The 25577-nt window shown below is 43.7% G+C and overlaps 1 protein-coding gene across 5 annotated transcripts in view; it reads left to right on the forward strand.

Moving 5' to 3' along the window:
- The window catches only part of LOC146192195 (sodium-dependent phosphate transport protein 3-like), a 91265-nt gene that overhangs the window by 44460 nt on the left and 21228 nt on the right, over window positions 1–25577 (forward strand). For 3 of the 5 annotated variants that reach the window (XM_084602373.1, XM_084602372.1, XM_084602374.1), the window contains exons 8-10: window positions 7365–7514; window positions 11641–11770; window positions 19604–19759. In XM_084602373.1, the coding sequence (XP_084458499.1) occupies window positions 7365–7514; window positions 11641–11770; window positions 19604–19759 (436 nt within the window). Of the gene's footprint in view, window positions 1–7364; window positions 7515–11640; window positions 11771–19603; window positions 19760–23152; window positions 23867–25577 lie in introns of those variants that run through there. The other 2 variants (XM_084602376.1, XM_084602375.1) reach the window with 2 other exon arrangements.

Here is a 25577-nt window from a genome sequence, read left to right on the forward strand (position 1 = left end):
CCATGTGCTATTACATAAAATGCAGCACTTTCTGAATGAGTGTGTGACCAAGTCTTTTGTGATGTCATCCCAAGCTGCCGCAATCCAGCTCGCTACTGCTTCCAGCGATCTTGGGCTTGATACGGCCTTTCAGGAGTTGCATTTCCGTGAGCCAGTCTGCTTTAAAATTTTGCAGTTATTCCTTAAGTATTTGATGCCAAATTGAAAAGGCTGTTGCTGGCTTCTCATGCCGGAAGATATGATTGCGACGGCTGTACCAATGTTGAGAGTGCAGCTTTCACTTCGTTGAACAGGTGCCCTTGGCATTCAGAACTTGGAACTCAGAGCCACCCTCTCGGGTACTTCTGACAGCTACAGATAGGAGTAATTATGGCTACAGGGGCATCTCCTGATGGAGCTTTGCGCCGCATGACCTGCGTGCCTTTTTTCCAGTTTCAGTGAGTTGCATTTATTGAGTTATATTTGCAAGACCTCAGATCTGAGCCACTCTAGGAGTTTCATATGTTGCGTTCCAGATCTAGATTTGAATAAATACAGTAAGGGACTCAGTCAGACAGGCAGGAGCGCATCAGCTCACACTTTCAGGTTACACTAGCTTCTGAGGAATGTCTTTCCCAAGGAAAAAAATTCCCATATCCTGCTGAATTCTAGAATCACAGGTTGTTTCCTTCCAACTTTAAACTGTTAAGAGGTTGAGCTTGCTGCTGACCACAGGTGGGATTGTGTGTTCTGCCTGCAATTGTTCCACCGCAGTTACTGCAGGAATTACAACTGCTTCCACTTGGAGAATGATGTTGTAGCACCCCTCGTGCCACTGCACAGCACTGGACAAAGAAGAGGTTGGCACTAAGCGCCTCAGCGCAAGCAGCGCAATGAAAAAAAAAAAAAAAAAAACTGCTTGAACCTGAAGGCTGTTGGAGCTGTTTTTTTATCGTCTTAGTTCCAACAATGTTATTTCCACCGAGATTATGCAATTGCAAATCACGTCCAGTTGGAAAATTAACATTTCCAGTTAGCTCTGGTTAGAATCTTTTGCACGAGTTCTGTTCTGTTCGGGATTAGTGTCTGTTTTCATATGGGTTCCCAAACACGTGAGTGACATAGGTAGTCAGGTTAATATGCCTTTTGTAAAAGGAGTTTTTTTCTTTTTCATTTGAGAGAGGGAAATAAATCCTCCTCTTTGTTTAAATGCTGTGTTGACTGCACTCTTGTAAACCTGAAATTTCAACGTCATACCTATGAAAAAATGACTTTCAAACAAGTTTCAGTACAAATTAAGAATGAGCAACCAATATTTTTTTCCAGTCAACAGCTTGTATAGTTTTTCTCTGCATTGTGTAGGCTGTGCCCCATAATAATCAAAATCCATCGCTAGAAACTTGGAGACAGGCAGTGAGAAATGTGGGCTGATTACTTTCTGTATTTATTGTGTAACATAAGTGCCTCTGGTAGGGTATGTGAATACCGAAAGTGCCTCCCGAATCCAATATCGAATTGAGTCAAAATAAACCGCATATTGAATCGAATATTGAATACAGTCGAACGTCTTTATACCGAAGTAGTATGGGGCGTGAAAATTTGTTTGTTATATCCAATACTCATTAGAAAAGTGCGCGCCCAAATTTCTGTAAATACGTCTGCTGATGAAACGAAACAAAATGCATACTAATATAGACAACACTAAAGTACGAAAATGCACAATTTTCCCAGTAAAAGCTTGGTATAAACATGAAATCTCGCCTTTCGTGCGTCGTTGGAGAGCAAAAATGAATACCCAAGAAGAGATGTATATTTTGAGCACAATTTACACGACGGAACCAACAGACTTAGGGAGTGCAGCATGCATGCACGGGTCGGTCGCATTGACAGAGCACGGCATGACAAGGCAGTGGTGGTGACATGCCAATGACATGCCTGTCAATCGTTGCATGGCCGTACTCGAGCAGCAGCGGAGGCGCTCGAGTCCGGTCGTTGGCGCTAGTTTTTGTCGCCGCCACTAGATGATGTGGCACACGAATGCGCGGGCGATTTAAACACACTCCAGCGGCGGGCAATTCATTCGATTGAAAACTTGCATTTCTTGATGTTTTTCTGGCTCCTTTATGCATTTTTTGCCGTTTTAATGGAAAAAAAAACCTGCTTCTTTATAATTGATCTAGCGTCAAATTTCGAATTTTTCGTTTCGTTGTACTGGAAGAACTTTCATAAAGATAAAGCATAGACCAACCAAACTTTTATTTTAGTTCATTTTATCTGATAATTCTTTATATCCATGTGCATTATAGCGAGGTTCGACTGTAGTAACAAATTTATTCAAACATGTGCTGAAGTGCTTATAAGTTGTTCTGATGCAAAAAAAAAAGGAGCTGCTGCCTGTGATCTGGCAACAACTTTTCTCGCTTGGACGTGACAATGTGGCTAGCGGTAGAAACTAGTTTTTCACTTGAAACCTGCGTTGCTGGCATAGCCAGATATTTTGTGGCCATTCTGTACAGACCAGGAAAATTCTGCTTGCCTGTTTTCCTCCAGCATTCAAGTGGGAATTCATTCCTGCTGCAGACTGGCTCTCGAACCCCTCTTAGAACCATTTCATTTATTTATAGGCAGATTTGCACCACATTTAGTGCACTATTTGTACACTTTCTTGTGCTGATTCCAAAACTACAAACTGTTTTTTTCACCTACAGCAGGTAGCATTATTATTTATTTATTTCATTTATTTATCACATACTGCGGACCAAACATGGTCTAAGCAGGAGAAGCACGGTACATAACAATGTACAAGAAACTGTTAAATAAGTATGTTAAATAAGGAAAGGTGCTCTTTTGTTTGGAGGAAGCATGGTTTGTAAACAATAGATTCTTCTTTAAAAGATTTCTATATTTCTAGAATCACAAACGACTGCATTAAGGCATAAATGAGCATTATAGGATGATTTAGAAGTTATGGCTTGTCAAACTTGCCAAAGAAAAAGATTGTTTTGGTGACTGAAAGAAATGGCTTATTTTGATAATTTCAGTAAATAAGCTGTAGTTAAAAAGTAGTGTACCGCAGAGCTTGTGAGTGTATCTTTTTAGAAAAAAAAAAAAAAAAACAAATTATAACGATAGCAGATATAGAACCGGAGATATCGCTCCGCCAAAATTCTAACTTTGCCCAAAATGCAATTCTGTGAAACCGGCAAAAAAAAAAAAAAAAAAAAAAAAAAAAGATTTTGGCATATTTTTGAATTTTTAAGATTAACAACAACTCGTTAAAGTGAGTTCTTAGTGGTTTCTGGTGTGGAAGCACCGTTTCCTGTTGAGATAATTACCCTCTACTCATACCCTACCTTTCTTCGTTTTTTAGGCCAGTATCATGCCCGAATCTATATTTTCCATGTTTTATGCCGTGATCGTAATGACGGAACAGAACTCAGCCGGCTAGCACCTAACTGCGCAAGCTTTTTCAAACTATGGTGCCAAGCCATAAGCAGTCGACGCTGGCAGTCGACCAAAAGTGGTCAGTTTGGTCACATATTCTCAGAGCCCAGTAACAGTTTGTATTTTTGCACAATTTTGTCCCTTTATTTCCAGCTTCGGGTGTTTGCTCATGGACGCCAATTGAGATAGGGGAGTAGCCTGAATCACGATCTTTCAAACAGGACCAGAATAATGCGGGCGGAGCGCAAATTTATTTATTTATTTACAATATACTGCAGGCCCTTTGGTGGGCCCAAGCAAGAGTGGCAACAATAATATTATTACATCATATATAAAGAAAAAAATTATACACAGCTAGAACAGAATAATTATGGCAGCCAGGGGTAGAAAAATCGAACATTTGGTACAATAATCAAATGAAAAACGTCAGTGAAATTGGCAGTACAAGGGAAAACATTTTTTTTTTGTTATTTAAAACACACAAACATTTAAAGCAGCAACACAACAACAGGTTAGGTAGTCAAGACTCAATTAGGTCAATCGAGTCGATGCTATTTGTTAGGTGAGGTGGCAGTCGGTTCCAGTTTTCTATAGTACGAGGAAAAAAGGAATATTTAAAAGCGTTTACTCTAGTATTGTATGGAGTTAATTGATGTTCCTGACGATTTCTTGTCAGACGGGTGTTTAACGGTGTCAGGTAAGGCCAGGAGTTCATTAACAATTTATTGTGTTTCAGCAAGAACAGAAGTTTGAGTCTTTGAATCTTTCTTCGTAATTTGAGTGTTGGGATTTCATTTATCGAACTGCGGTCGATGAAATCTCAGCGTTATTGGACCTCAATTTAAAGGGCCAAGTGGTCAGATTATTGTCTGTGCTATCAGGTTCGTGCTACTGAAAATTCATTGCCACCTGCTGTGTGATGGCAGTAGATTAAAAAATGTGTGCCGCACGTTTGGAAAACTAGCGACTGCACTGAAAAATCGGGAGAAGATGGACGAATGGAGAATCTCGCATCGGCACGCTCACCCAAGTACTAAATATTCGGTCCCGCGAATACTAGTTATTCATTCGTGAATCGAATAATTTGAAAATTTAATAATCGATTCGTACTCGAATACAGTCGAACCCGGATATATCGAACCCAGATATATCGAATTTTGGTTATATCAAACTCACGGAATATCCCCTTGAAAATCACATGTAAAAGTATAGGAAAGCCGCGTCATCTATCGAACTCAATTTCGCAGGTCGTTCGATATATCGAACTCCGCACCACGCACTGGAAAGTGTGCCTTCCCCAAAGACGATCGCATCACCCTCGGCCGTTTGCCGCTTGACGTATTCAAGCCACGCACGGAAGGAATGAGAGGGGGCAGTTCGGCGACGGCTGGTCTAGGGCAGCGCCGCGCCCATTCCCCAAAGGCGCTAGCATCTGTGGTTATTGTTTCCCGCGCGCCAGCACGCGACGTTATCGCTGCGCAGCATCTTGGCACGCTGTCAAGAAATGAAGTGTGAATGAGACGACCGAAGCAGAGTGCGACATGCAAGCGAAAATGCTGGCGATTTCTGCCGCGGCTACACAGAAACCTTGTTTTGAGCTGCCGCTGCAGAGGGCAGAGGGGCGCAGTTCCAACAAGTTGGAAATTTTTTGCTCTATCGCTGCCGCTCGTCGCTGAGATTGCTTAATCGCTTGCATGTGAGCGAGCTGGCCTTAACGCTTTTTTTTTTTTTTTTTTTTTCAAAATTCTCGAGTGCAAAAGTGGAGGGTGGGCTCATTATGCGAGTGAGTTGATTACGCGACAAATACGGTATCGTTTTTTCACATCGTAAATGCCATCCCATGCCGATTTTTGTATATCGAATTATCGATATATCAAACTATTTCGCGATCCCCGTCGAGTTTGATATATCCGGGTTCGACTGTATTAGTATATTCCCACACCCCTAGCCTCTGGCTTTCTACACCATTTTGACAGCTGTGAGTTAACGGGTCTTCACTGCACACGGGCCAATTTGTGTACACAGTCAGGGAACTTACTGCGAGACACCCATGTCACATTCTGCTCTTCAGTGATCCTTTTGCCAGGACATCAGTAGGATTTGTTGCTCCAAGCAGTGTAATGACTTTGCTTTCAGAGTTTTTTAGCGCAAGTTATTTCATGTGCTAAGATCGGTTATAGCGAAGCAGTTTGTAAGGGACCAACGGGCTCAACAGATTAGCGCTGGTCCCGATGGAACGCTGTCGTGAACGCCTAACAATGGCACTGCAGTCGTGACGACAGGTGGGTCGTGATAGGACCGCTGTGTTCTTTTCTTTCCTTTTCTTTTTTTTTTTTTGTACACTGGGTTGAGTGCGCTGTCTCGACCTCACGGAGGCAGGTGAGACGCTCATTCAATGCAAGCACCCAGTGGAAGGACGTGACCCTAGGAGCTTTGCCTTTCCTTTTTTTTTTTATGAGAGAGAGGGTTAAGTCCTCTTAAAGTTGAAGGGGGTGCTGGACGTCGGAACGAACCAATCAGGTTGATGTTGGCTGTTATTGGTTGTTGCGGAAATTAGGGCTGGACCTAAGGGGGTTAAAACCGAGCCCGAGGGCACGGTCCGGCGTTCCGGACTAGGTTTTGATGCTCGGCATCGTCGGCTATGCCGAGGTGGGAATATTTCCCTTTTAGCTGGTTCCAACCTGTATCTCTGCTGTAAATGTTGTAAATATTTGCTGTGTGTATAAAATTCAGTTTTCTTCTCGTCAACTCCTGCCCTCAAGTCTTCGCTCATACCATCTTCGACGGGGCGTCTCTTGCGCAAGGAACTTCCGCTGCAACACATATACACCGTCCCTGGCGGCGCACCCTGGTGCACAAGGTAAAAAGAACCACCAACGGAACATCACTCAGTTCTTTTGCATTAAAACAGCAATGCGTAAGGGAGCTGGAAAAGACATCAAAAAACACAATTTTTCAATTGATGGAATCACCTGCCACTGAACTGTGCTTAAATTGTCCGCACGTTAGCGTGGTGCGTCATCTAGCAGTGGCGACAAAAACTAGCGCCAACGGCCTATGGTCTCCGAGATATCACACCTCTGCGCGCGGTGATCTCGGAGGTCGTGAACGGCTATGGCCGGATTGGCCGGATTCGAGCGTCGCTGCTACTGCTGCCGCTGTTCGAGTCTTGCCATGCAACGGCTGACAGGAATGTGTCTGGCATGTCATCACCATTGACTTGTCATGGTGTGAGCCCCTGCCATGCCTCTGCTACTGCGATCAACCTGTGTGCACGTGCTATACTCCCCGAGTATGTTGGCTCCGTCACGCAAAGTGTGCGTGGAGGTAACATCTATTCTTAATATTAATTTTTGCTCTCCAACACTGAATGAAAAGTGAAATTTCATGCTTATTCCAAGCTTTTAATTGAAAAATTTGTGTTTTTGCACCTTTGTGTTGTCCATATTTGTGCGCATTTTGCTTTGTTTTATTAGCAAAGTTATTTACAGGAATTTGGACGCACGCTTTTATAACGGGTGTCGGATATAACTAACAAATTTTCCTGTCCCGTACTACTTCATTATAATGAGGTTCGACTGTATTTCTTTTTGTTTCGTTATATGTTGACTTGCCTTTCAATTTGTAATTATTGGCACGAGGTTTTTTAAACCTATCCTTTTGAAAAGACATTGTCGCATTGTCATGTAGTGGTGTTCTAAGCCTCTGCTGTCAAGCTTCTCCCAGGGTGAAAAAAAGATGAACGAAACTGACCTGAGTTCAAGCAGTAGTTTCTCCCAAATGTTGATCTGCTCTTGGGTAAGGTTGGGAGGGCTTTCTGGCACTATTTTAAAGCGTATGAGGTTCCTAAATCTTTTGCATCAGTCCCACTGTGCATTTTCCTGGTGGCAGTGTGGGCCACCTCAGAGTCCTGTTGTGGCTTGCTTTCGTGGAAGTTGCAGAAGCGGCCCATGCCATGGCAGGCCGTGCTGACATCTGCGCCCGTCTGGGCACTGGTGGTGGCCCGCTTCACCAACATGTGGGTCTCCATGCTGCTGTTCACCAAGCTGCCTGCCTATGTCCAAGGCGTCCTGGGGCTCTCGCTACATGAGGTCTGAGCTCAGTTAGGCACTCACAGCCGGAGGTTTAGATGGGGCAGTAGTTGGTTGCTTGTCTGGGTGGCCCTGGGAATTTTTTGCAGGTGTAGAACAGAACCCCCCGACAATCTCGCGTAATGGTTGCACCACGTAATAAATGCACCCATCGTTTTGACTATTGAAATACAGCATAAAACCCTTCTGTTATTTTTCCGCGGGACTACAGGAAAACAAAACATAGTAGTACCAGCTCCAGCTGGAAATCACATTAGCCTAGCATAGTGTGGGAAAAAAAAAGTTTGTGCATTGTCAATCTGCCTGTGTGTGTTTTTTTCCCCCTAGAAGCGCACCGTGCTTGTCAGAATTACCAGAGCTCTGTGGCTTCTGCGATGGCTCTGTATCAGTGAGAATACAGTAGAACCCGGTTATATCAAACCCGGATATATCGAATTTTGGTTATATCGAACTCACGAAATATCCCCTTGAAAATCCCATGTAAAAGTATAGGAAAGCCGCGTCATATATCGAACTCAATTTCACCGGTCGTTCGATATATCGAACTCCGCACCACGCACTGGAAAGTGTGCCTTCCCCAAAGACGATCGCATCACCCTTGGCCGTTTGCCGCGTGACATTTTCAAACCACGCGCGGAAGGAATGAGAGGGGACAGTTCGGCGACGGCTGGTCTGGGCAGCGCTGCGCCCATTCCCCAAAGGCGCGCGCATCTGCAGTTGTCATTTCTCATGCGCCAACACATGCCGTTTGCAAGCCATGTGCGTGGGTGTGCCCATTCTTTTGCCAAGCTATCTCTCTCCTTCAGCACGCGCAACGCATGCGCCAAGCCAGCTCAACCCGTTTTCAGACAGACGTCGGACGCTTTCTCCTCTCCAGCGTGTGTTGCAAACCCTCTGCATGCGGCGGTGCGGCGGCTGACGTGACTATGCCGCCTGCGGACTTAAAGAAGCGGCAGCTCTCTCTGTTTTTTTTTTTTTTTTTTTTTTTTTTTTGCGAGAGTCATCCTTTCTTATCGTTGGCGGCTGCGGACGTTAAGAAGCGGCAGGGTTTTTTTTTTTTGTTGCGGGGATGTTTATTTTATATTTTTTTTTATCGTTTATTCTTGTATGTATGAATAAGCGAAAGCACGCGGTCAGCTGCTGCGATCATGACGCCCGCCCCAAGCGCGGCGTGATAAATCGAACCAGGCTTGTGCAATCAAGCCATCACCGGCACTCTGCCAAGTTCGCTCCCCGCCACCGCAGGAGCTATCAAAAGATAAACGCGCCCTAACGTTATCGCTGCCCAGCATCTTGGCACGCTGCCAATGAGCTGTGGATGAGACGACCGAAACGGACTGATGCGCGCCATCGACATGCAAGCGAAAATGCTCGGGATTTCTGCCGCCGCGGCGACACAGAAACCGTGTTTTGAGCTGCCGTGGTGGCTCGAGCGGCGAGAGGGACGCAGTTCCAGCAAGTTTGAAAATTTTCGCTCTGTCGCTGCCGCTCGTCGCTGAGATCGCTCTGTTGCTTGCATGTGAGCGAGCTGGCCTTAACGCATTTTTGTTCTTTTTTTCAAATTCTCGGGTGCAAAAGTGGAGGATGGGTTCATTATGCGAGTGGGTTGATTACGCGACAAATACGGTATCGTTTTTTCGCATCCTAAGTGCCGTCACAAGCCGATTTCTGTATATCGAATTATCAATATATCGAACTATTTCGCGATCCCCTTCGAGTTCGATATATCCTGGTTCGACTGTAATTGTGGCTAGAGAGGAGATGCAGTAGCATGAAGAGAACATGTACAGAGTGTACATAGTTGCAGCATGCATACTTTTGTGTTATTTTTGGGGGTCTGTGGCTGCTAATTTAATTCCACACAGTTCTCATTTGTTGGAATATAGAAAATTGAGTCCTTTAAGCTGCTGTGGTCGAGGAGAATAAACTAGATGACAGAAACAAAATCCTTGGTGCCAAACCGTACAACCGCACCTCATGCAGCACTGGCTATGCACTGTCTAAGTTCTTTGCATAGTTAGGCTTTTTCATCTTCAATCATTTGTGCTCGCTTCAAAGCAGTGATGGAACTGCACCAACAGCCACAACAAAAATTCATGCCACCCAAAGCACTAGAATGAGGTAACATTCACAGCATACTACAGTCGAACCTGGATATATCGAACCCGGGTAATTTGAATTTTGGTTATATCGAACTCACAGAATATCCCTTGGAAATCCCATGTAAAAGTATAGGAAAGCTGCGTCGTATATCGAACTCAATTTCAATATCGAACCCGGATAATTCGAATTTTGGTTATATCGAACTCACAGAGTATCCCCTTGGAAATTCCACGTAAAAGTATAGGAAAGCTGCGTCGTATATCGAACTCAATTTCACCGGTCGTTCAATATATCGAACTACGCTCCACGCACTGAAAGATGCGCCTTCCCCAAAGACGATCGCCTCACTCTCGACCGTTTGCCGTGTGACGTTTTTAAGCCACGCACGGAACGAATAAGAGAACAATTCGTCGACGGCTGGTTTAGGGCAGTGCAGCGCCTTTCCCTAAAGGTAGAGCGAAGTGCAAGGGTGTCCTTACCCTTCTGCCGAGCTTTCGCCTTCCTTCCTCTCTCTTTCCCGGTCTTCGTTCGCAGCAGCACGCACTACGCATATGCGGACAAGCCTCTGAACCCTCTGCACGTCTCGTGTCGTCATGCTAAACGTGCGTAAGCTACGGCGGCTGCGGATGCTATGATGCGGCAGATTTTTTTTTTTTTTTTGCTAGAGTCATGCATTCTTGTCGTTGTGGTGAACATGCGACATAGCATAGGCTATGGTGACTATACCCCCTCCATAAACTTAATGGCAACTGCGGGCGTTAGGAAGCGGCACATTTGTTTTTTTTTTGGAGAGTCGTTTATCCTTACATCTATGAATCAACAAAAGCATGCTGTCAGCTGCGATAATGATACCGGCTTTTAGCACTGTTCACTTCAGACGGCATTTGCAGCTATCATGCTTTCCAATGATTTTGTAGCAGTGGACTAAATCCAACCAGGCTTCTGCAATCAAGCCATCACGGGCACTCTGCCAAGTTCGCTCCCCGCCACTGCAGTAGCTATAAGAAGATAAACAAGCCAGGACATTATCATTGCGCAGCATCTTGGCGCACTGCCAATAAACGAGCTGTGGATGGGACGGCTGAAACGGAGGGACACGCCACGGAAAACACTCACAATTTCTGCCGTGGCGAAGCAAAAACCTGTTCTTAGCTGTTGAGAGCGACGCAGTTCTAACAAGTTGGAAATTTTTCGCACTTCCACAGGTCACTGAGTTCGCTTGATCGCTTGCATGTGAACCAGGCTTTTTTTTTTTTTTTTATATTCTCGGGAGCAAAAGTGGAGGGTGGGTTCATTATGCGAGTGGGTTGATTACGCGACAAATAGGCATCATTTTTCACGATCGCAAGCGGCGTCTCAAGCTGATTTCTGTATATCTAACTATTTTGCGATCCCCTTCGAGTTTGATATATTCGGGTTCGATTGTATCGGGAAAACTGTGATAATTGTGATGCAACTGCTACATTTTTGTCTCCATAGCACTTTCAGCAGGGCTAGCTCACAAAAGGGCAGCAGCCAAGAAAATACATCTCGTGGGAACATTGATTTCAAGCACAAAGATAGAAAGATAGAAAAACATTTTTAGTTAAGTAAACTTCATAGCTTCTGCCAGCAAAAAACTTTGGCAAAAGAAGGCCTGTCCCCCTGTATTGACTATGGTGTATGCAGTAACCCCCTTGCATGACTCAAAAATTGTTTTGTCCCCATCGCTAGTGATCTTAGCAAGCAGGTCAGTGTTTCGAAATTATTGCTGTTGTTTTATAAGAAAGGTTTCGTATATAATACCAGCGCTGTGGAAAAGCCCACATTGCATGGTGCTGTGCTGCGCCTGATTCTATGTAACCTCTATGTTATTATACGGGATTTATTAGAAGGTAGGTCACACGTCAAAATGGAATGCCAACCAAATAAAAATAAATGCAAACAATGACAAGACGTTTCGGTTCCTGCATGGAAGCCTTGTTCTCTTAGGAAGGAGGCAAGCAGGGAAGCTTAATTGGTGTGGACCGCTTGCTCTACCCAGAATGCCAACTTCAGTGCGCTCGTGTTCGCCTTTACCATCGTGTCCATGCTGGGCTCTGGCGTGCTTGCCGACTGCCTGCTCCGGTGTGGCCTGGAGACTACCCTCGTGAGAAAAATCTTTCAGCTCACTGGTGAGGGCGCACTTTTGATTGCCACACTGCGTATGCTTTACTGCATGCTCCTTCAGGCACTGAGATTTTCCACGCTGACTTGTGTTTGCCCCAACAGAGCTCGCGCCCTTCAAGTTGGTTCACAAGTTTCTGGCATTACCTCCGTTTCAGCCATCCTGTGCTGGCCACTTCCTCCTGCTCGGTTAATTGCAGTGAATCCATGTTTAAAACAGTTAGATGAATTAAATGAACAAAAGTAATTGACTGAATCTTATAAAGTGTCTCTGGATAGGTTTAGACGTATTGTTTAAATGAACTCTGTGCTAGTCAAGCGATCGTAATCATTTTTACAAGGTGTGAAAACTACGTATTTCCACAGTTTCTGCAAGCATTTCTAGAGCATTAGTTTGCAGCCAATTAAATTCACTGAAATGTTCAGTGAAAAAGTAGTCAAGCGATGTTTAAAAGATGCTGCCTATTGATTTGAAATTATGGCCCTCCTGTCTTGTGGTCTCAGAAGTGTCATCTGTATACATATTGAAGGTTTTTTGTTTTGCTCTTTTTCATAGGATAATTATGGGCGTGCGAATACTCAAATATTCGAATACGAATCTAATCGCTAATTTTCAAATTATTTGATTCGCGAGTCGAATACCTAGTACTCACGTGACCGAATATTCGGTATTCGGGTGAACACACCGATGCGAGATCTGCCATTCCTCCATCTTCTGCCAATTTTTCAGTGCAGTCGCTGGTTTTTCGATTGTGCAGCACACGTTTTTAATCTACAGTCGCCGCACAGCAGACGGAAATAAATTCTCAATAGCACAAACCTGATAGCACTGGCACTAATCTGGCTGCTTGGCCCTTTAAATTGATGTCAGATCGTGTTGAGATTTGATCGGTCGTAGTTTAACAAATGCACGCTCTGCCCGCATCATTTTGGTCTAGTTCGAAAGATCGTGATTCAGGCTACTCCCTTATCTCAATTGGCGTCCATGACAAACACTCGAAGCAGAAAATAAAGAGACTAAATTGCACGAAACACGTGCTGCTATTGGGCTCCAAGAGCATGTGACCAAACTGACCACTTTTGGATGGCTGCCGGCGTCGACTGCTTGTGGCCTGGAGCCATTTGAAAAAGGTTGCACAGTTTACGTATAGTCGGCTAAGCTCCGTTTCATCATCACGATCACGGCGTAAAACGCGGAAAATATAGATTGGGCGGGATACTACATAACGAACAAAGAAAGGTAGCGTAAGAGGCGTGCCGGTGATGAGGCATTGCTGCATCTTGTTATCTGCAATCAGTGACGAAGCGTCGACTTTCCATGATGGGCTGATAACTATGTAGCTGATGATGCTTGGCACGACAGTGAGAAGCGTGAACGATTTCCTTGAGGTGATTTCTGTCGAGTACGAGCTTTGTAACCATGACGATGGAGACGAAAAAGTGATACCTAAGCAGTTTTCGCGGGCCCGACAGACCGAGCACTCGAAAAAATGAGTGGTGCGGTGGCAGCGGCGGTCGCAAATGGCGTGACGCGCAGCATGCGGAATCACAGACCTATCAAAATAGACTTGCTTGTTGATTCTGAGTGGCAGGGGCATTTATCTCATTGCAAAACTGTGCATCCAGGCTGGAAACCAGTCAGAACTCACTTTAACGAGTTGCTGTTAGTCTTGGAAATTCAAACATTTGCCAAAATTCTTTTTTTTTTCTTTTTTTGCCAATTTCTCAAAATTGTCTAAAAGCACTTGCTGTTGCTAGCTGGTTTTGGTTCATATTTAAAATAGTTTAAGGCGCGAAAAACAGACAAACACAAAGGTAAGTGACAGGACGAAGCGCCAACTCCCAACTGATTTTATTGCATGCAAGAAAACGTACTTAAATAGTTTTATAGTCACATGCGTAGGTGTCACCTAAAGCTCAGGAACGACCTGATAAGGCGCGCTCCAGGAATATCTTTTCACAGTTATATAGAACAATTGATGTGTCGCTTACGCACATGTCGCCTTTCTTTTTGATATAAAACGCTTCTATCAATTCCCTGGCATTCTTATCTTTGCTTTTGCCCAGAATGCGCACATCGGTGAAGCATGGCTCACAATTGAGGGACTGGCATTCATTAATGTGCTTAGTTATATGGGTGCCTTCCTTGTTCTGTTGTACGTTTCTCTCATGTTCCCTCGTCCGCTCATTCAGGCACCTGCCTGTCTGACCTATGTAGGAGTGGCCGCAAGACAGGGGGATTTCGTAGACAACCCCTTCAGCACATTTCATGAACGGTCTCCTGTGGTTCGTTCCAGCCTCGTTCCTTGGTATTTTCTTTATCGGTACGGGAGCAAAGACCACCTAGCTTTCTCGGTGCAGAAGGGGGTGAGCCGCACACCATGGCGGCTGGCAACTTTTTTCAAATTATGGGCCACACGATGCACGTATGGCACCACCACTGGTCTTACCTCATCTCGAGGGACCTCCGGTCTAGCTCTACCAGTACCCTTCTTTGTCTTGTTTAGGAGACATTCAGCCACCGCGGTCACGAGCGAACGGGGGAAGCCGGCTGCAAAAAGCCTAGCCAATTGGTGATTAAAACTGTCCCGCATTTTGTGAAGGCATGACTTTTTGAGTGCCGATTCTAGGCAAAGCGAAGCAATCCCGCGTTTTGCCAGTTTTGAATGGCAGGAGTCAAAGGGTAACAGCTGCTTCTTTGCACGCGGGGAATATGTCCAACAGACCCGATCACCACAGAACTCCAGCTTCAAATCTAAAGACTGTATTGAATTGTCATGGTCAGGTAGTTTGTGTGTGAATTCCATACCTTTTCCATGCTCTTTAAAGGCAGATAAAACACTGTCCACTGTTTCCTTAAGGTTGTAAAGACCTTCTTTAGTTAAAACAATCATAAAATCATCTACATACCTAAAAACTTTAAAAACCTTGTCAATGGGTAAAACTTGCTGCAAAGCTTGGTCAATACGAGATAAAAAGATGTGACATAGCACCGGTGCCACACAGGAGCCAATGCATGTGCCAGACTTCTGCAGAAAAAACTGCTGGTCAAAAGTGATAAAAGTAGATTCCAGGTAAAACTGTAATAAGGTTAAAAAGTCATCTATGGAAATACCAGCGGAGTTCTGAAAAGCAATCGGGTCATTCTCTTCAATGCACTCCCTAACGGCTGAGAACAAGCGGCAATGAGGGACTGAATAGAATAGATCTACTACGTCCACTGAAAAAGCACTTCCAACATCAGGGTTGTTTTCAAAAAGTTCACAAATTTCATTTGCCCGTTTCGTCAAAAACGGATCATTGACATGCAGTTTTGACAAGTGCTTAGCCAAATACATGCTAAGATGTTTCCGCCACGTGCCTTTTTCAGTTACAATAGTTCTAAACGGCATGCTTTGCTTGTGTGTTTTGACAGAAAAGAAAACTTTGAGCGCGCTCTTTTTACTATCTCTAATCTGATTAGTAAGGGTGCTCAACCCCAGACGATCACATAAAGCCATCGCAGCCGATTTTACTTTTGTGGATTTTTTGGAAATTGGAACAAAGTTCTTTCTAACTGCCTGAGCTGCTCTCTCTGAGAAGTTGTCATCCGAGAGGACCACAAATCCTTCCTCCTTATCGGCTTGTAGTAGACGCAGTTCATTCTGTCTGCAGTACAACACAATGGCTTCGGTCGACATTTTCATGTTTCTTGTGGTGTTCGGATAACCCGACTTTAAAAGGGATTCAACACCCTCCAGCAGGCATTTTTCTCGCTCCTCCGATGTGGCTTTTCTTGAAATTCGTCGGTTGATGGCTAGTAGATTTTGAGACGGCACTTTTGGCTCCACTGCGTACTTCGGTCCCTTTTCCAAAACATATTTCATCTTCTCTGGCAGATGTACATCCCCCATTATCACCAATCCTTCACCACCTTTCTTCTTCTTGTCCTTTTTTACTTCCCTCAGCAAACAGTTGAGCATGCACGTCCACTGTTGCTCTGTCATCTTTGAGGCCAACTTGGTGATGGACCGAAAGGTGTTCTCAGCGACACATGCAGGACTTTGAGCAAAGCAGGCAACACGCAGAAGGTCATATAAAAGGCGATTCTGGCGCCAAAGCTCAGATCTGAGGATCTTGCTGATACTCTTTACGTGACCCCAGGAAGGAAGCACAGGGCGGAACATCGCACTTACTTCAACAGGGACCAGGCCGTTCTTGATGCAAAAGGCGACTGTCCTAGCACGACAGGTGTTGGCGACGGAAGCCATTGTGTCGTACTGCAGACAGAATGAACTGCGTCTACTACAAGCCGATAAGGAGGGAGGATTTGTGGTCCTCTCGGATGACAACTTCTCAGAGAGAGCAGCTCAGGCAGTTAGAAAGAACTTTGTTCCAATTTCTAAAAAATCCACAAAAGTAAAATCGGCTGCGATGGCTTTATGTGATCGTCTGGGGTTGAGCACCCTTACTAATCAGATTAGAGATAGTAAAAAGAGCGCGCTCAAAGTTTTCTTTTCTGTCAAAACACACAAGCAAAGCATGCCGTTAAGAACTATTGTAACTGAAAAAGGCACGTGGCAGAAACATCTTAGCATGTATTTGGCTAAGCACTTGTCTAAACTGCATGTCAATGATCCGTTTTTGACGAAATGGTCAAATGAAATTTGTGAACTTTTTGAAAACAACCCTGATGTTGGAAGTGCTTTTTCAGTGGGCGTTGTAGATCTATTCTATTCAGTCCCTCATTGCCGCTTGTTCTTAGCCGTTAGGGAGTGCATTGAAGAGAATGACCCGATTGCTTTTCAGAACTCCGCTGGTATTTCCATAGATGACTTTTTAACCTTATTACAATTTTACCTGGAATCTACTTTTATCACTTTTGACCAGCAGTTTTTTCTGCAGAAGTCTGGCACATGCATTGGCTCCTGTGTGGCACCGGTGCTATGTCACATCTTTTTATCTCGTATTGACCAAGCTTTGCAGCAAGTTTTACCCATTGACAAGGTTTTTAAAGTTTTTAGGTATGTAGATGATTTTATGATTGTTTTAACTAAAGAAGGTCTTTACAACCTTAAGGAAACAGTGGACAGTGTTTTATCTGCCTTTAAAGAGCATGGAAAAGGTATGAAACTCACACACAAACTACCTGACCATGACAATTCATTACAGTTTTTAGATTTGAAGCTGGAGTTCTGTGGTGATCGGGTCTGTTGGACATATTCCCCGCGTGCAAAGAAGCAGCTGTTACCCTTTGACTCCTGCCATTCAAAACTGGTAAAACGCGGGATTGCTTCGCTTTGCCTATAATCGGCACTCAAAAAGTCATGCCTTCACAAAATGCGGGACAGTTTTAATCACCAATTGGCTAGGCTTTTTGCAGCCGGCTTCCCCCGTTCGCTCGTGACCGCGGTGGCTGAATGTCTTCTAAACAAGACAAAGAAGGGTACTGGTAGAGCTAGGCCGGAGGTCCCTCGAGATGAGGTAAGACCAGTGGTGGTGCCATACGTGCATCGCGTGGCCCATAATTTGAAAAAAGTTGCCAGCCGCCATGGTGTGCGGCTCACCTTTTCTGCACCGAGAAAGCTAGGTGGTCTTTGCTCCCGTACCGATAAAGAAAATACCAAGGAACGAGGCTGCGGAACGAACCACAGGAGACCATTCATGAAATGTGCTGAAGGGGTTGTCTACGAAATCCCCCTGTCTTGCGGCCACTCCTACATAGGTCAGACAGGCAGGTGCCTGAATGAGCGGACGAGGGAACATGAGAGAAACGTACAAAAGAACAAGGAAGGCACCCATATAACTAAGCACATTAATGAATGCCAGTCCCGCAATTGTGAGCCATGCTTCACCGATGTGCGCATTCTGGGCAAAAGCAAAGATAAGAATGCCAGGGAATTGATAGAAGCGTTTTATATCAAAAAGAAAGGCGACATGTGCGTAAGCGACACATCAATTGTTTTATATAACTGTGAAAAGATATTCCTGGAGCGCGCCTTATCAGGTCGTTCCTGAGCTTTAAGTGACACCTACGCATGTGACTACAAAACTATTTAAGTACGTTTTCTTGCATGCAATAAAATCAGTTGGGAGTTGGCGCTTCGTCCTGTCACTTACCTTTGTGTTTGTCTATTTTTTGCGCCTTAAACTATTTTAAATATGTTCTCAAAATTGCATTCTGGACACAGTCAGAATTTTGGAGGAGCGATTTCTCTGGTTCTATATCCGCTATCGCTATAATTCTTCTTTTTGCTAGAAAGATAAACTCACAAGCTCTGCAGTAACACTACTTTTTAACTACTGCTTAGTTACTAAAATTATCAAAATAAATCATTAGGTTCAGTAACCAAAACGATCTTTTTCTTTGGAAAGTTTGACAAGCCATAACGTTCGTCCAAATCGTCCTAAAATATGCATTTATGTCTTACTGCAGTCCTTTGGGATTCTAAATGATTTATATATAGAAATCTGCTCCAGAAGATCTGACGTTTACAAGCCATGCTTCCTGTAAAGAAAAGACCAGCTTTCCTTAACATATTTAAAGCTACCTACTGGTGGTGAAAACAGTTTGCAGTTTTGGAATCGGGACAAGAAACTGTACAAATGGTGCAAATGTGAAGTCTGCTTATAAATAAAAGAAATGTTTCTAAGAGGAGTGTCCCCCCTTAAGCGGTACCTTCAAGAGCTAGTTTTCAGAAGGGAGTGCAAGTTCCAAGTGAAAAACTATTTTCTGCTGCTAGCAACATTGTCACGCCCAGGCAAGAAAAGCTATTGCCGGTTCACATACAGCAGCTGCTTTTTTGCATCAGAACTTATATAAGTTGTAACTTATAAGCATTTCAACACATGTTAGAATATATTTGTTGCTATTCTATATTTGATTCGATAATCGGGTTATTATCTTGATTTGATTTTATATTCAATTCGAGAGGCACTATTCGGCATTTGCGCACCCCTAATAATAATTATTTCTGCATTCTTCTGGTCTTTTTGTTGTCTTGGTGGTGTCAGCCAAAGGCTTTGGCTGTGCTGTAGAGGGTGACACTTTCCTGAGATGTCTTCTTCCAACTTTCAGTCAATGAGCTTTGCATACTGCACTGCTCGGAAAAAAGCATGAAGAATGACTGTGGGCTAGGTTTCTTAAAGAATAATGGACACCGTTTTTCTTTTTGTTAATGATATGCAAGACATGTAGTTTCTGCCTAAGACCACTAAATAATGTATAATTGAATTTTGTCTTCTCAGCAGTTTCAATTTCGGTTTGATGACCTGGTGATGGCTGCGACATCAAAGGGAAGTCTAGGTCACATGAGGGACGGAAAGTCTGCAATATAATCATTGCTTCTTCGCTTGTGATTCCTGTTCTCAATGGAGGCTGGCTTTAGCCTTGTGGTGAATTACTACGACAGAGGAGCAATTATGTCACAGTTTTTGCACCTCTCGTATGACCGAGACTCTACTTTGATGTCACATGCAAGGCTTGACTCTTGAAACCAAAACCAGATGAGAAAAGAAATTCGATTAAAAATTATTTGTTGCTGTGAGCCGGTGAGAAAGCATAAAGCGTGCAACCAAAAATTGTGCTTCCATATATTGCTTTAAGTGGGGCCGTTTTCGAAAATCTTGCAAACAGGGCGACATAGCTACCCATTCATTTACAAGTTGGGGCTACCCAGCTATGTGACGATTCTGCATGCTGGCTTTTGGTGAGCTTTTTGTAATACTTATTGCAGCAGTCTTATGCGATGATTTTTCATATGCCAAACCATGAGCAAGAGAGCGTGTCCCCTGAAATATGTTTCACACCTTGAGTGGGATGCTTGGCTCAAGGAGCTGTGTGCATTGTGTGGTGCCTGCAGCCAACTTTGGCCCCACTGTGTGCCTTCTCTGCCTGACCGTGGTTGGAACCAACTGCTGGGTGGTGCTGGCACTGCTTGTTGTTGGCAAGGTCACCTTGGGTGCCTTCACTGCGGGAAACGCTGCTGCAGTCGTCGATGTGGCCCCCATGTACTCAGGTGCGTGAGTGCAGATTATCAGTCTCATTTGCTCTCTTGTGTCCACTGCCGCTGGGATGGTATATCGTGCCTAACGAAATGATTTCATTCGTTCGTTGCTTGAGTTGCTGCTTCGAACACGTCGAAGGTTAGGTACTTTCAAAAACTTTCTGGAAGATTGTTTTTTGTTTAGAAGTGCATATTAAAAAGAAGTGTACAGTCCTGATCAAGAGCATTTGGACCTCACGGGCTGATTTTAACCGACCACTCTTGGCACTCTCAATGACCAAAGGCTGGGAAAAGGCTCCTCCTTAACTTGCAGAGGCTCTTCGCTTCACAGGTGCCCTGAACGGTCAACTGCATAGAAGAGAAAGGAACTCTGTGGCTGGAAGTTTTATGACGAGAGGTGCACCTGCCTCTCGTAGCCTCTGCGTAGGCTTGCCCACATAGGACTATCCACCACTATAAGTAGTAAGAGATCATGGGACATCATCCCTCATAGTTTTTTTTAAATTTGCTCTAACGCCCGACTTTTGTGCTTGAGTTCTCGGGTTCGATCCCGACCACCAGCGGTTGCATTTCGATGGAAGTGAAAGGGAGAGACGTCCGTGTGCTATGCAATGTCAGTGCACGTTAAAGATCCCCAGGTGGTCCAGATTACACCACAGCCCTCCACTATGGCTTCTCCTCTCTTTCCACTTTCACTCCCAACTTCCTTCCTTCCACTATGGCATGGTTCAGGTGTCCACAGGACAGGTGTGATAGATACTGCGCCTTTCCTTTCCTGTGAACTAATTATTCTAACGAGACATTATAGCACTGTCATTCTGTTTATTCCAACCCCTTCTCTTCACACTTGATTGTTTTAAGCATTTTTTTCTTCTGATAATGATAAATGAGTGGAACTCCCTACCTAATACTGCCATGCAATCCATTTCTGTCGAAGTCTTTAAACAGGCAACACAGACGGTCTTTAGTTTTCCTAGCTAATGAGTTTGTTTCATTTGAGAGTGCGTCCAGCATTGTATACCTGTTTTATAATGGCTTTATTCATTGTGTACAGACTAAAAATATTTTTGTGTTTCACTCCAAACATCGTTAACAGTATTAGTAATTAAGAATAGAATGCTGTAGAAGAATGACTGCATAACACTTTCACAGTGAAAGACATGAAGACTGATGCCACATGGAGGTCTGGTAGTTATGCCGTACAAACAAATGCCGTGCCGGGAACTATGGGAGGAGGTGGATGCCCTGGCCCTTCAGGGATGGGAATACAGGCTTCAGTGATGTCTAGATGATGACTGTTGAGACAGGACAGCATCAGTTTAGGGCAGGGTGTCTAAGTGGAGCCGATACCAAACCGAAAACCAGAATTGAACCCGTATTTTCGCCTGGAACCAGACCCTAACCAAACTTGAATTTTTTCCGCCATCTTGGAACTGAACTGGAACAAATTGGAGGAACCGTTCCGAACAGTTCTGAACCACTTTTGCTGGTAGTTTATCTACAAGGTGTTTTTTTTTATCGCTGCTTGTGAGCGATCTCCTCGCTTGTTTCCAATGGGCCACTGCAGACTGCAAACATCACAACTGAAAAAGCGCCACTTGCAAAACGATGACAAGAACAAAAAAAAGATATATTGCCACATGCATAGGACCAATCCGTGGTGTTGGATTATCGTTTCATCCCGCACAAGGGTGGCTGTGCTGCCCTGCGCAATGGCGCCGCTCATGGAGAAAGTTGCCCCATTCAAGGGCCTTCCTAGGCAGTAAAATAAAAGCATATAATTCATAGGTTTAGTCACATATTTCAATAAATAAACATGCATTACCATGTACAAATCAAAACCGAAATGATGATCTGTTAAAAATTTTCACGCAAATTATTTATTTCCATATCGTTCGATGACGTCGCAATTTATTTTATTTATTTTTTATTTATACAATACTGCAGGCCATAAAAAGGCCCTGGCAGGAATGGGGCACAATCGAGCATCGTTATACACACCTATGTACAGTACATTTTTCCGTGGAAAGAAGAGAGCAGAAGGAAAGAACAAGAACACATTTTGATATATTACAAAAAATAGACGTTATTGCTTCAAAAATTGTTGAATTGCGGAAAGGACATTTGTACCTTCAAACACATGCAAAGGCAAACCATTCCACTCGGTTAAAGTCCTTGGGAAAAATGAATATTTGAATTGGTTTGTGCGGGCAAATACAGGAGTTAGTTTATGAGGATGATGATGCCTCGTAACTCTGGACGATGAGGGTTGAAAATACAACGAAGGATTCATACGGAGCGTGCGATAATAGATGTTGAAGAGGAATTTTATTCTTGCTAGCCTTCTCCGAGATGCTAATGATTCGATTTCATTTATTTTTGTCAACTGTGATGGTGAATCATGTCTGCGGAAGCGGTTATATATGAAGCGTACTGCTGATCTTTGTACTTGCTCTAACTTATTAATATCCTGCTTTGTATAAGGATCCCAGACTTCGCAGGCATATTCTAGCTTGGAACGGACTAAACAATTGTATGCTAGACGCTTTACATCGGAGGTGCAGTGCTTGAGCCTATTTCTCAGTTGGCCTAGCTTGCGACGGGCAGATGAGCAGATGTTCTGAATATGGGGGGACCAGTTCGAGTGATTGTTAGTTGTAACTCCTAAATATTTTAAGCTGTCGGTTTCAGTTATAAGGGTGTCCTTGATAGTGTATCGGTAAGAATGGTACGATTTTTTGTTCGTGATGCGCATGAACACGGTTTTATTGACGTTAAGTTTCATATCCCACTTTTCACACCAGTCAGAAACAGCGTTAATACTTCTATTTAAAACCACTTGATCACTTGTATTATTAATAGCCCTGAAGAGCAGGCAGTCGTCCGCAAATAAACGAATATTCACACTTTCATGGATAGAGGCAGTCAAGTCATTCACATAAATTAAAAAAAGAAGAGGACCTATCACGCTTCCTTGCGGAACACCGGAGGTTACGGAAAGGCAGTCTGAATAATGGCCTTCAAAATCGACAAACTGCTGGTGCATGTCTAGATATGATGAAATCCAATTAAGCACAGTTTGAGGTATACCCAGCTCGTCAAGTTTATATAATAGACCGGAATGCGTAACCATGTCGAATGCTTTGCTAAAATCGAGAAATATTACATCAATTTGGCCAGCATTATCGAGTACCGGAGAAAAGTAATGTATTGTGGAAACCAGTTGAGTAGTTGTCGACAACCCTTTGCGAAAACCATGCTGAAATGGGGAGAGAACGTTGTTCTTATCTAGGAAGTCAGATATGTAGTTCGAAATAATATGTTCCATAAATTTGCATGCAGTGCTGGTGAGAGATATCGGGCGGTAGTTGGTTAACTGATCGCGGTTGCCTTTCTTGAAAACAGGTACAACGTGGGCAAGCCTCCAGTCAGATGGAACATCGCCAGTAGAAAGTGATGAACGAAATATAATAACAAGAAAGTGTGCTAGTGATTCAGCGTAACGTCGCAGGAATACGTTTGTGATGCCATCAGGGCCACAAGATGATTTTGGCTTCAAATTGAGAAGCATTGAAAAAATTCCTTCATATGTTATGAATTCCGGGCTAACGCTGGTCGTGTTATTGTAAGAACTAGGGTGGGGACGGGGATTCGAAAAAACTGACTGAAAGAAATGATTGAACTCCTTGCCTATTTGTGACCTGTTGCGAACAACGTTTTCACCAACCTTGACACGATCGACGGTTCTGCGTCCTTCATGATTAAGGTGGCGCCAAAATTTGGCAGGGTTACTTTTGATGAATTCAGCTAATGTATTGGAATAAAAATATTGTTTGCTGACACGAAGTTTTTCTGCCAATGCACGCCTTAGGTTTTGAAGTACACAATTACTAGTCTTGCGTTTTCTAAGCCGTTTGACTTTGCGAATTAAATGAATTATTTCGCGGGTAATCCACGGAGTTTTTCGGCGAACAGTTTTAGTTTTACTTGGGATGAAGTTATCTATGCAAAAGTGGCAATGGGACTTAAATTTGTTCCATAGGTAATTCACATCACCCTCAGAAAAGTTATCTAGGGCCATTTCGAGGTAATCAAGAACAGATTCATCGTTAGCCCTGGTAAAATCCCTAACGGTCTTCCTGCACCAAACTGGTGGGCAATTAGCTATACGCATATTGCATGTAAACAGTACCAACTTGTGATCGGAGATGCCATCTGCTACTTCAACACTAACATCACTAAGTGATCGGCTGTGGAAAATCAGATCTAACACTGAGGATGATGCTCCCTGTACTCTCGTTGGAATATTAACAGCTTGTGTGAGATCACAAGCCAACATAATCTCCGAGACAACGCTTTCATAAGGTGAGTTCGATGAAAGGTTGGGCCGAGGGAATTCAGGTAAGTTAAGATCTCCGGCAATTATTATACACTTTCTGCTGTACATCACAAGAAGGTCATGCATTTTAGTTAGAAAATCAATGCTGGCGGAAGGAGGGCGGTGCGTCGCAAACAATATAAACGAATCTCCATAGCAGTCAACTCGAAAACACAGACTTTCGTGATCATCTATTTGCTCTAACAATGTACCTTTTGTGCCATTGGATAGTATGACAGCAACCCCACCACCACGAGAAGGTCTGTCTCGTCTAAAAATGGAATATGAATCCGGGACAACGTCTTTGTCGCTTATTTCTTCGTGAAGCCACGTTTTCAGTAATTACGGTCACATGAGGGTCATAGCATAAAAGAATACTTTCAAGTTCAGTAGTTTTATTTACTATACTTCGAGCGTTAATGTTTAGAAGGCGCAGATAGTCTGGTGCAGATGAAGGGACTGGTCATGCGTGCTCCGTTAAAGCAGGTGAGCGCGAAATTTTTACCCGAGTGTTACTTTGGTCGTCCCATACAAATATGTCGTTATCTATCCGCAGCTTATCATTCAGCAAAAACACCTTTTTCCCACTGTCTTTTTCGCCTTTAGCACTTTCCCAAAGTAATCTCCGCCTTCGAAGTGTGCAGCGTGAATAGTCATTTTCAATGAAAACATTAGTTCCCTTCAGTTTTTTAGCGTTCTTCAGCACTGCTTGCTTTTCGCTATAGTTCTGAAGATATAAAATAACAGGATGGTTTACTCCCGTCCTTCCTAGCCTATGAATTCTTCCAACAGAATGGCATTGCACAGCGAGCTTGTTTTCAAACAGATCGGCGATTACTTTATCTTTAAGCTGGGATACTGTTTCATTTTCATCTTCCGGAATTCCATAAATAACCAAGTTCGAGTGGCGGGTGTAATCTTCTAGGTCAACGAGTTTCTTTGAATGCAGTGTTATGGCAGATTGGACATGATGTAAAGATTGGTCTAGGCTATCAATTTTACATGTGGACGAGCTTATGTAATCCACAGTTTTTTCTATTTCACATAGTTTAACACTGAGGGCAGCTATTGATGCATTGGAAACATACAACTGCGATTTTAGTTTGTCAATGCCTTTAAGTATTGCAGCCTGTCCCTCTAAAACATTTGCGAAGGTAAGGCCAGAGCTCGGTCCAGGGTTCATCTCAACATCGCCACAGAGCAGTAATTTGCACACATATAGGCAGTCATGCATAATACACAAGCATGTATGTGGGCTTGGCAAGATAACAATGAATCTGCTACTAGATTTGATGGAATATGTTTAACTAACCTGAATAACGAAAGGCATAGGTCTCGTCAACAACATGGTTGATTTTGCTTCGCCAAGCCCACTGATGTCGAGGGGACGGGGACAGCTGTTTATATGTTGTGCGGAAGGTGACGTCACAGATCGAAGCGCCACGATGATAT

Source organism: Amblyomma maculatum, chromosome 4 (assembly GCF_055883805.1).
Source record: "Amblyomma maculatum isolate TAMU_Amacu chromosome 4, ASM5588380v1, whole genome shotgun sequence".
Lineage (NCBI taxonomy): Eukaryota > Metazoa > Arthropoda > Arachnida > Ixodida > Ixodidae > Amblyomma > Amblyomma maculatum.